Source organism: Tamandua tetradactyla, chromosome 12 (assembly GCF_023851605.1).
Source record: "Tamandua tetradactyla isolate mTamTet1 chromosome 12, mTamTet1.pri, whole genome shotgun sequence".
Taxonomy (NCBI): Eukaryota; Metazoa; Chordata; class Mammalia; order Pilosa; family Myrmecophagidae; genus Tamandua; species Tamandua tetradactyla.
In genome coordinates this window covers 30,170,815-30,183,060 of record NC_135338.1, presented here as the reverse complement: position 1 = coordinate 30,183,060, position 12,246 = coordinate 30,170,815, and the positions used below count along the sequence as shown (strand labels likewise).

The window sequence follows — 12,246 nt, the reverse complement described above, 5'->3', positions numbered from 1 at the left end:
TAAGCAAACTAACCAGAAAACTAAGATATCCCAGAGAAGTACCTGAAGAATAAGTACTTAGAACTTGGATTTTATACCTCTTTTGATTTATAAAAGGTAAGGTAGGTGAATAACATCTTTAAAACTTTTTTTTAATTGTGAAATATAACATATGTACAAAAAAGCAATAAATTTCCAAGTACATTTTAACAAGGAGTTATAGAACAAATTTTAAAGTTTGGCATGGGTTACAGTTCCACAATTTTTTGTTTGTTTGCTAGTTGTTCCAAGACACTGGAGACCAAAGAAATATCAATATGATGATTCAGCAGTCATACTCATTTGTTAAATCCCATCTTCTCTGTTATACTGCTTCTTCTCTTTTTTTGTGTGAAAAATAATATATACAAAAATGCAATAAATTTCAAAGCACAGCACAACAATTAGTTGTAGAAAAGATTCCAGAGTTTGCTATGGGTTACAATTTCACAATTTTAGGTTTTTACTTCTAGCTGCTCTAAGGTACTGGAGACTAAAAGAAATATCAATATAATGATTTAGCAATCAGACTCATTTGTTAAGCCCTACCTTCTTTGTACAACTCCACTATCATCTTTGATCTTTCTCCCACTCTTTAGGGGTATTTCGGCTATGCCTATTCTAAATTTTTCATGTTGGAATGGGCTGTCGATAATAATGGGATAGGGGGATACAGCTAGTTGATGTTCTGGAAGGGCTGGCCCCTCTGCATTTTTAGTCCAGGGACTGATCTGGAGATTGTAGGTTTCTGGAAAGTTACCCTAGTGTGTGGAACCTTTGTAAAATCTTATATAATGTCCTAGGTATTCTTTAGGACTGGCAGGGATGGTTTTGGTTGGGGTCTGACAAGTTATGACAGATAATAATGACTAACTGAAGCATGTGCAGAGTGACCTCCAATGTAGCCTCTCGACTCCATTTGAACTCTCTCTGCCACTGACAGGGGGAATAACATTTTAAATGTCATAACGTACTGCTAACAAACATAAACTATCAAATCTGCAAATGCTGCAACAATAAGACAATGATTTTAGTTAGGATAGCGTAACAGTCAACATTTGAAATTTCAAATTTTCTCTTATTTCTCAAAACATCTTCAATTATTATGAAATATACATTTAAGTAAAGACATTTCTGTAGGCAATGATGATTTGTTTGAAAAAGTGACCAGGCATAAAGCTTAGAATAGTTTTAATTTCCAAAATTTTTAACTGTCAATGTTGTTAATATAGTTTAAACATCTTATATAGTGGCAAAAGAAAACAAAAATCCATCAAACTGAACAATTTCCATTTAGTCTGTAGGACGTAAGGCACTGTACTACAACCGAAGCTATAAAAGATGCTAGAGCACAGATGTTGGGAGGATGTGTGTGAGGGGGTAAGAGGTGAGCTATCCAGTGGCATTTAGGAAGGATATATTTACTAAGAAACCATTCAGGTCCTACGATAGTCTAAAGGCAGAAATGATCATGGTGGCTCAAGGCAGCAGGGGATCCTCATGGAAGGGATGGCATCAAAAACAGACCATGAAACATAGGAACAATTTCAACAAAAAGAAAAGCATAGAGAGAATACCATGAGCAAAGGCTTGGAGACAGGAAAGAACAGGGAGGGCATGAGTGGAAGCAGTGAAGGCTATAGTTTAGCTGGGCCTAAGGACAGTTCTGTAGGAGAGGATTCTGTGAGGTGGGAGAAAGCCCCAGAGCAGAAGACCCTTAAGGCAGACTGGGGAACTCAGAGCTTTATTATTATTTTTTTTAACTTTTTTTTATTGTATAATATGCATACAAAGCAAAGCAAGAAAAAAGAAATGGTTTTCAAAGCACTCTTCAACAAGTAGTTACAGGACAGATCCCAGAATTTGTCATGAGCTACCACATCAACATCTAAAATTTTTCCTTCTAGTTGCTACAGAACACTGGAGTACCATCACCTTTGATTTTCTATCCCACTCTTTAGGGGTATTCGGGCTATGACCACTGTAAATTTTTCATGTTGGAAAGGGCTGTCAGTAATACAGGGTAGGGAGACGGAACGAGCTGATATTGTAGAGAGCCTGGGCCCTCTAGGTTTCAGGATTTATCTGGTCCAGGGATCCATCTGGAGGTTGTAGGTTTCTGGAAAGTTACCCTAGTGCATGGAACCTTTGTAGAATCTTATATATTGCCCTAGGTGTTCTTTAGGATTGGCTGGAATGGTTTTGATTGGGATTTGGCAAGTTATGATAGGTAGCAATGTCCAACTGAAGTTTGCCTAAGAGTGACCTCTATGTAACCTCTCAACTCTATTTGAACTCTCCCGCCACTGACACTTTATTAGTTACACTTCTTTTCCCCCTTTTGGTCAGGATGGAATTGTTGATCCCACAGTGCCAGGGCTGGATTCATCCCTGGGATCAGAACTCTTTTTATTTTGGGGAAAAGGATGTATGCTTTGACGAAATTAGGTTAGCAATCAAGATGAACTTCAAGAAGAAGAAATTAGAAGCAGAGCATATAGTTGGAAGGAGGCATTAATGGTCTTCAGGTAACAGGCAAAGAGGGTGTGATAGAGGATGAGCAGGGAAAAATGAAGGAAGGAAGAATCAACAGAGAATAAAATCTATAGCATTATCAACAGACAGAGAGGAGAGATGAGGGTACGAAAAGTATCAAACTTTATCGGTACCTTAATCTCATCGTAAGAAAAAGGTAATAGCAATTTGCAGGCTAGTCATTTGATTAGTGCCTTTTCTTTCATTTGTAAATGATTCCTTTTCAAATAGTATTTGTCTAAAAGGCATCATTTTCCTGTTAGACAATGCTTAGTTTTAAAAGAAATAGTTTTCTTTTTCATCATGGAAAACAGCTGAATAATCCAATTATTGTGATCCTCCACTCATTTCACAACAAATGCCTTGGAAAGGGAACCGCAAGGACAGAGGGTATTCTTAATTTAGAAACTAAGGCCAGGGATGCTAATTATTACATCACAGACAACACAAAGGAAGCAGCTCACTTCAGAAAAGTCAAAGCAGAGGGGGAAAAGAATGACTCATTTTACACCCAAATCACTAGTATTACTGATATTTTGGTTAATGCCTTTCAGAAACAGAAGGGTCCTTTTAAGTCCATATGTGCCTATGCTTAAAAACACATATGCCGTAAGATTTTGTTCATAAGTAGTCGTGCCTACAAATATATGCAAGTACTTTTTTTTTTGGTTTGTTTATGTTTTGTGAGGATTATTTCTATTGAAATCAGAGGATTATTTGTATTTCTTTAATCTAGATGGCATTTAAAACAACCGGAGTAGGCATTGTGGTAACCATATTTTCTTTGCTCTTTATATATTTATTAGCACAATTAGTTAATAACACGAGACGTCCCTACAAAGGCATAAACATTAAATCATATTTAACTATGCATTTAATGGACTTGCTTCAGTGAAAAGAGTGAAGTTCCTGTCCAACAATGTCCAGGACTCTGGAAAAGGACCAACATTGAGAAATATTTCTGTCAAAGGAATTTTCTATAAAAAGCCTGACAAAGATATTGCACTGAAAACACATTTAATAGAGTATTTCACTGGAAATAATAAGCTACACAAAAGCTATGGACAATGGCTTGGTGCTAAATAAACATTACTAGTGGAGGAAAACATGGAAGGGAGGAAGGGAAGAAGGGAGGGGGGTTTACTATTCCAGCCCCAGACATGTAGTAATGAACAACTTACACAGAAGTCCCCACTTTCATGGGGCTTATATTCTAGTGGGAGAGACAGATAAAGAACAAAATAAGTAAGTACAATGTATGAGATAGTGTTAATGGGCAAAAAAGCACATGGAATTGGTTATGAAACATTAGGGGGAGGGGTAGAAATCTTAGATACGCTAGCCGTGGAAGGCCCCAGTGACTCTGCGAGTCAAGGTCGGAAGGAAGTGAGAAAGCTAGCAAAAAGGACGATTAGAGAAGAGCATGCCAGGAGGATGGAACAGGAAGCGTCAAGGCCCTGAGACAGCAGGGTCCTGAAAGTGGCCAAAAAAGTGAAAAGGTCCGTGTGGCTGGAGGAGAGTGAGTGATGGGGGTTGGCAGAGAGGAGGCTACAGAGAGAGAGCTGAAAGCAGATGTACACAGTTTCCCAGGCTATTGCAAGGGCACAGATTTTTACTCAGAGGAAGAAGGGTAAACATTAAAAGATTCTGACCTGAGGAATGACAACCTCTGGCACAAACAATTGGCTAGTATAGTAACAACATTAAATGGATACAAAATAACATAGGAAAGGAAGAATATGATGGAAGCTTGAATCAAAGTAGCCTTGAGAGGGGGAAAAATAACAGGAAGACAAAAACACATGGGAGTAAGATAACTGAGGCTCATAGGGATCTGGGGAAGCTAAGAATGAACAATTAACCTACATCCAACTTGAAAAGCACAGTATGTTCTCTGTGCTTTTCACATTCAACAAAAGAATTTACACAGCTTAGAAATGAGTTTTGGCATGGAAAAAAAGGACATCAGAGCATGTTATTTCTTCATCTCTCTTTGGCCTCTATAAACAACATATTAGATATTAAAGTCTTGCCTTTAAAAATCCTATTTTTAATTTCCCCAGAGTTCAAGCTTAGGAACAATTACTATCCGAAGCCAATTCCTGAAGCTTGATTTGTATTCAATAGTGGAGATTAAGCCAAATGCTGTATTAATATGTGTCTCAAACCATTATATTCTAGATATCTCAAGGGAGTCTTAGGCATTACAATGTAACAGTGACCCTAAAATGAATTAGGATCTGAGAGGCAATAAATTCATTACTGGCACAACTTTACATATGTTTAGAAAGTCAAAGTCACAAACTTATTCAAGGGTTTAAAAAACAACAACAACAAAATAAGCATAGTTGGCTGTTTTGACTTTTTCCTTTTGTTTTTTTTAACCCGAACTTCATGTAGAAAAGAGAATCTCATACACTATGTGTACATTGATTCTTAAAAGAGTTTCAAAAGCCTGTTTCCCACACAATGAGATAACCTCTGGTTCAAATAGCCTGATTTCTGGGCCTCAGAACTAGGTTCAAGAGGCAGGAAAGTGAAAGAGGAAGAAGAACAAAAATATCTTCTCTGGTCAAGAAATGCCCTTAATGACACTTGGAATGGGTGACCATCTCTCATCTCTAAGAGCCCTGCTCTTCAAGCTGCCCTGGGATCTTCTGGCAGCCCAGAGCAGGACATATAATATCTTATAGGGGACTCTGAAGGTTCCAGTTTCCTTGGGCCACACTTAATGGACCTATCTTTCTCTGAATCCTCCCATTCATTCATTGTGTTTCTCCAGAGCTAACTGGAAAGATGGGATTCAGATCTAACAATCATGACAACCAGTCACCACCAACATCTCAATGAAAGGGGGCCTCTGTCTACTCTAAAGACAGCTGTAACCATGTGCTATCAAATTTAATTGCTTTGCTACTAACTCTATTTCACCACTTTGTACAAAGAAACAAAACAAAATAGAGTTACTATGGCTAAGAGATTTAAAATTGATTCGGGAGGTCCCATATTCTGGAGGTTACTCTTAAGCAAATACCAGCCAGATACTACAAGCTATTCAAGTATGCAATGCCTCAAGTAAAAAAGTTCCTCAAAACAAGGACATCTAGACACCATAAACTACAAGATTAAGAACACAATAAACTATCCAACCTGAAGGACTACTGGAGTACCCTAAATACCCACCAACCCAAAACAACTTGTACCCAAGAAGTTAGGATTCAACAAACAATTATGATTACTGAATCATTACACAGATATTTCTTTTTTATTTTCTAGTATATTAATAGCCAGAGGGAACTACCTGAAATTTCTGAACTGTACTCCAGACAGCTTGATTTCTGATAATGACTGTATAGCTATGTATCCTTTATATTGTGATTGTAAAAAAACCTTGTAACTGACCTCTACCCCTACTTGTACCCCCTTATGCTGATTTTCAACTTCAGAGCCTTATGATCACTAAAGACAGCCCCTAATGTTAACACAGCCATTTTCTTACATACAGTCATTGACCAAGCATGTAATCAATCTGCAGATGTTCCGTAATTAGACTGTGTCTAACCCTGTCATCTCAAGCTACCTGTGCTCGTTATCCTAAAACCTGCCCAACCTTTGCATCTATAAAACTATCAGAGATAGTTCAAGGAGACAGATTTTTAGGCTGATAGGCCATCTGATCTCTTGCTTCTCACTTAGCAGTAAACTCTTTTTCTCTTTGAAGCCCTGGTGTCTCAGAAATTGGTAACTTGAGTACATCAGGCTTTGATATCAACGCTTTTGACTGGTATCAAACTTATCTTCTTTACCTTTAAAAACCCTTCCCTAGAAATGCCAAGATAGGACACAATTTGGGATGCTACCTGACCCTATGCTCCCTGAATTGCAATATGAAGACCCCATCAACTGCTAAACTGCTGCTCTGCACTTTAGTTTGAGATTTCTCGGTTGACAACTTCAACTAAGCCTCAAATCTCTTGCAACTTACCTCACTAGTTCGAAAAATTATTCGGTAGTTGTATGGAGTTCCATTTTCTTTCATTTCTTCTGGTTTTTCCCTTCGAATGCTCACAGCCACCGGACCAAGATTCTCATCAGCCCCAAAATAGTTCCAGTGTTCTTAGGTAAAATGAGACAAAGCAAAATTAGAAAATTTACATAACGCTTTGAGAATGTTATATTCTGCCTGATGGTGAAAGTCATCACTCAGAAATTATTCCATATCAATAAAATGTGAACACATTTAACGATCACTACTATTCTTCAATGAGTTATAAAAACAAGACTGCGCTACACAGGTCTAGTTTCAAAGGAGGTTAACACTGAACAGGGGGGCCTGTAGAGTTATTTACTACTCTATATCTTATTATTCTACTTAAAAAAACATGTACGTGTCTGCTCCCTATATTACATTTGCCTATGGAAGTAGGCAATATTGTGCTTCCTCGGGAAGGTTTGTGTCTGGGGTCTTAGCTTTCTCAGAAAAAATAAAAACAAACATCATTTATTGAGACTAGAATTCGAAGAGAGAGGGATTTCCCCAGAGTGAGCAGAGAAATACATCGGTCACCGAGGAGTGTTCTTAGGTAGCCCACGGAAGACAGAACAGCAGCTCAGAGCAGGAAGCTTCAAGGTGCCCTAGGGAAGTGGGAGTCTAGTTAAGGGCTCCAGGCCTCACCAACCAAGCAAAACAGGCAATCAAGCAAAGCCACTAAATCTGGTTAAAATGTGTACACTGACACAATGAGCTTTCCATTGGAAACCAGCGTGGCCATAGGTTCTTGCCCAAGGTCCCAAACTTTAGCACAACCTTGGGGGGTGTGTTGAGGGGTAGATGGAGGAAAGTCTTCTAATCACTGGTGGTGAATTTACCTTCCTCCTGACAAGGAAGATCAGGATCAGAATTAATTTATAGAAAATTTTTAAAAAACTGATACTTACAGTGCACTAAGTATATACTTTAAAAAGTAAAACTGCTGATACATACGTGAGATGTTCACAGATGAGGAAGTCCATAAAAAATGGAAATACATGAAAAGCTAGAGTAGGTAACTTATTTTTCAAACTCCAAAATACTTACTTTACATTGTTCTATTTCATTTATATATGGCATGGCTAAATGACAAGGCTGTTACATGGTATGTTATTCTCATACAAAACGCATAAATATTTGAAAATACACACTATTCTCATACAAAATATATAAGAATATTTGAAAATCCATGAGAATAACAAGAAGCAATAGCATAAAATGTTTAGTCATGTAGTTTTAAAATTTAGATAATGTATATGAAAACACTTAGCAAGTATTAAAAAACACTTAAAAGATTTATTTGTAAATATTGGGAGTTCTCCAAGAATATTCTCTTGATCCATGGAAATTCAAACCAAGAAAAGCACAATGGGAATACAGGCAACAAACACCTTGTATATGGACAACTGAGAAACAATCCAATAAATGTCACAAAATTCATGTACAAACACTCATGTACACCCTCAAAGCACAGCACATGAGAATCACACTCAGAGCTTATTTCCTCTTACTTTGCACATAATTCTAATTAGCTTGGTTGTCTGGTCTTCAAGCCCACAGCCTTATTCAGAGATGTGATAATTCCACGTGTTGACAAAGTCCAGGGTGTAGGGCTGATATAGACTTGCATGCAGACAGCAATGTGATAGAACAACTAACAACAAGGAAGAAAACAGAAAGGAAGGAGACAGAAATAGTATAAAAAAGCGGACAAAAACTTAAAGAAAAACAAGACAGCAGTTTGGGCCATTTACTGAAGGAGCAATAACTTCAGAGGGTATTTTAATATTGCAGCACAGAACAATAATGGATGTTTAAAAGATGAGTGTGATTCACATTAATTATATATTGTTCGTTGCACTTTTTGGACTCAACTAAAACCTACTTCTGTAGAAACTCCTCAAATAAACCCCATATACTTCTAGGAGGCAGGTGGGTTGTGTTTTCTGCTGCTGGAGAAATTCACAAAGGTATAGGGCCACTATCAATTGATCATCAATAACTTCAACTAGTCCTCAAGCATTTCCTGGTCAGCTCTCTCCCCTTCTCCAGAGCAGAGATTTCAAACATTCTCTATTCTTCTTCAACCTCCCACCACCCACCATCTCAATCTCAGCAAATGATGATGCTGTAGATACAATAAAGAAAACAAAAGCCATTTCAGAAGCAAACTTCATTTTCCAAAACCATATGCGCAAACTTACCTGTATCCAGGTTCCTGGTTCCTTTTCTCTAATCCAAAGCCCAGTCTTTCCCTACATCTGACCTCTCAACATTCTACCCTGCCAGGGAATTTGATACCTTCATCAGTCTCCTTTTTTTTTCACATGCGTAGACACTGGGAATCAAACCCGGATCTCCCAGCACAGCAGGCAAGAACTCTGCCACTGAGCCACCGCTGCCTGCCCTCCATTTTTTCCAATATTTTTAATTGTGAAATATAACATATATGCAAAGAAGCAATAAATTTCAAAGTACATTGTAACAAGTAGTTATAGAACAGATTTCAGAGTTTGGTATGGCTTGGAGTTTCAAGATTTCAGGTTTTTCCTCCTGGCTATTCCAAGACACTGGAGACCAAAAGAAATATCAATATAATGTTTCACCATTCATACTCATTTGTTACTCCTAGCGTCTGTGTTACAACTCCTCCTTCTCCTTTGATCCTTCTCCCAATCTTCAGGGCTATTTCGGCTCTACCCTTTCTAACATTTTTCATGTTGGAAAAGGGTTTTGATAATATGGGATAGGGAGATGGAACTAGTTGATGTTCTTGGAGAGGCTGGACTCTCTGGGATTCAGGACTTATTTGTCCTAGGAAACCAAATGGAGGTTGTATGTTTCTGAAAGTAATGTTAGTAAGTAAAACGTGTAGAATCACAGATGGAGCCCTAGGTGTTCTTTAGGGTTAACAGGAATGATTTTGGTAGGGGTTTGGCAAAGCATGGTAAACAGAAATATCCAGCTGAAGTTTGCATAAGAGTAGCCTCCAGAATACCCTCTTGACTCTATTTGAACTCTCTCAGCCACTGATATCGTATATTGGCACATTTCTATCCCCGTTTGGTCAGGAATGCACTGTTGATCCCATGGTGCCAGGACCAGGTTCATCCCTGGGAGTCATACCCCACAATGACAGAGAGAATTTCACCCCTGGATATCATGTAGGTCTTGGGTGTCACACAGGTAGCCAAAGCTCCAGGGAAATACCAGGTTTTATACATACATATATATATATAGCACAGCATCTCAAAATCTAGAAGCCACATGGGGGTAGGGTAATGATTTTACTTGTAGAGTTGGGCTTAGAGAGAAGTCATAACTAAGCAATAAAAGAGGTTTTCTGGAAGTAACTCTTAGGCATAACTATAGGTAGGTTTAAGTTCTCCACTACAGAAATAAGCTTCACAAAAGCAAGCCTCAAAGATCAAGGGATTGGCCTACTGACTTGGGAGTTCCTAATATTTGAGACAGCATCAGGGATTTCTCTGGTGATAAAGCTTAATAGGTCCATATTTTTTCCCCCATCCCACAAGGGACTCAGTCAATATTCTTAAATTAACTGCCCAACATACTCTGAGATGTATCCAGGTATCAAATGAAGCTTTACAGAATTACAAATCCTCATTCCCATTCTGGGCTTCATGTGCTTGGGTTGTTCAAATGGGTTATCCAGACAGGTTAAGTTAGATTATGTGCTACATAAAATTTAGGTTTTGGACAAAATAAACCTCACTTCCTTTGGTCTCATACAGTAGGTGAAGTTCTAAAATACATCCTTTACCTTGCATTCTGATTTACTTTAGTCCTGACAAGACTGGCTTTATTTTTACCTCTAACTGAAGCCCGATTTCTTTTTCAGTTTCTTTAACAGTTGTTGCATGTAGTAATACTGACTTTGTGAGCTGCAGAACTCCAACTCTGGGTCTTGGGTGTCACACAGGTAGCCAAAGATCCAGGGAAATACCAGGTTTTATACATACATATATATATATATATATAGCACAGCATCTCAAAATCTAGAAATAACATTTATAGCTCCAGACTAAATGTGACTGCTGTAAGAACTTACAATTTAGGCCCCATTTTCTTAATTATTTTCTCAAAGAGACCATACAATATTTGCTCTTTTGTTTCTGGCTTATTCTACCCCACATAATGTCCCTCATTCACCTCATTGCATGTCTCACAACTTCATTTCTTTCTATAGCCGCCCAATATTCCATCATATGTATACACCACAGTTCACCATTCTACTTCTCAAAGGATCCTTCAGCCGCCTCCATGCATTGGGAGTCACGGATAATGTCCAAAGTAAAAAATCCATATCTCACATTATCCTCATTTAGTTGTATAATCAACAGTCTCAATTTTAGACAACTTTCATTGCTCCAAAGAGGAAAATGGCAGATAAACACATCCTCACCAAAGAGAAAATCCAAAACTCCCATTAAATCTTGTCTTCTAACCCCCTCACCCCCGCTATTTACCCCTGGTATTGCTGTGTTACTGTTGATGTCTTTCTGTTAAATATAGGCCATAGCATGCAATAGTTTCCCTTATAGCCTTCTACTGTTAATACCTTGCGCAAGTATGAATCTTGTAGTTCATGTAAGAACTTAATAACTTCAACTTCTGTGTGAGACCAAAGGGAGAAGAGTTTATTTGGTGCAAAATTTATATTTTAGGTAGACACTACCTAATTTAACTTGTATGGCCAATTTAGTTGAACATCACAAGCACATGGAATCTTGAATAGGGCGTGAGATCTTGCTGTCTGTCTGTCCAGGTTAGTGTGATGCCCTGATATGTCCCAGAGTAATTCTGGCAGTGAATAAAGAGGTATTTGCAAAATCTCCTTGGGGGACTGGGAAGAAAGGAGGAAATAGTCAATGTCCCCATTTGTAGAATTTCTGATATTCTCACAAGCAGTGGAGCCAACAAAATCAATAGGCTGAGCCTTCGATTGTGGGGTTCGCCCTTATGAAACTTATTCCTGCAAAGGATAGGTTAAGCCTACTTATAATTATGCCTAAGACTCACCCTCAGAGAACCTCTTTGTTGCTCAGATGTGGTCACTCTAAGTCAATCTGACAGGTGAACTCACTGCCCTCCCCGCTACGTGGGACATGAGTCCCAGGGATGTAAATCTCCCTGGCAACATGGGACAGTACTCCTGGGATGAGCCAGGACTGGTCATCATGGGATTAAAAAGCTTATTTGATTAAAAGGGGGAAGAGAGAAATGAGACAAAATGAATTTCAGTGGCTGAAAGATTTAAAACAGAGCCAAGAGGTTATCCTGGAGGTTATTCTTATGCGTTATATAGCTATCCTTTTTTAACTTAGGATATATTGGAGTGGCTGGAGGGAAGTACCTGAAACTGTTGAGCTATGTTCCAGTAGCCTTCATTCTTGAAGATGATTGTATAACAACGTGACTGTGAGACTGTGAAAACCTTGTGTCTGATGCTCCTTTTATCCAGGGTATGGACAGTTGAGTAAAAAGAGGGGGACCAAAAATAAATAAATAATGGGGGGTGGGAAAATAAGGGGTTAAAAAAATTGGATAGATTGAAATACTAGTGGTCAATCAGAGGGAGGGGTAAGGGGTATGGGATATAGGAGTTTTATTCTTTTTTTTACATTTCTTTTTCTGGAGTG

General features: G+C 38.3%; 1 protein-coding gene across 17 annotated transcripts in view; it reads right to left on the bottom strand.

Annotated features, from left to right (window-relative positions):
- SIPA1L1 (signal induced proliferation associated 1 like 1) overlaps nucleotides 1-12,246 on the bottom strand; it is a 417,008-nt gene that overhangs the window by 119,722 nt on the left and 285,040 nt on the right. For all 17 annotated transcript variants that reach the window (XM_077122897.1, XM_077122901.1, XM_077122902.1 and 14 more), the window contains one exon: nucleotides 6,539-6,669. In XM_077122897.1, coding sequence (XP_076979012.1) covers nucleotides 6,539-6,669 — 131 coding nt within the window. The remainder of the gene's footprint in view (nucleotides 1-6,538; nucleotides 6,670-12,246) is intronic.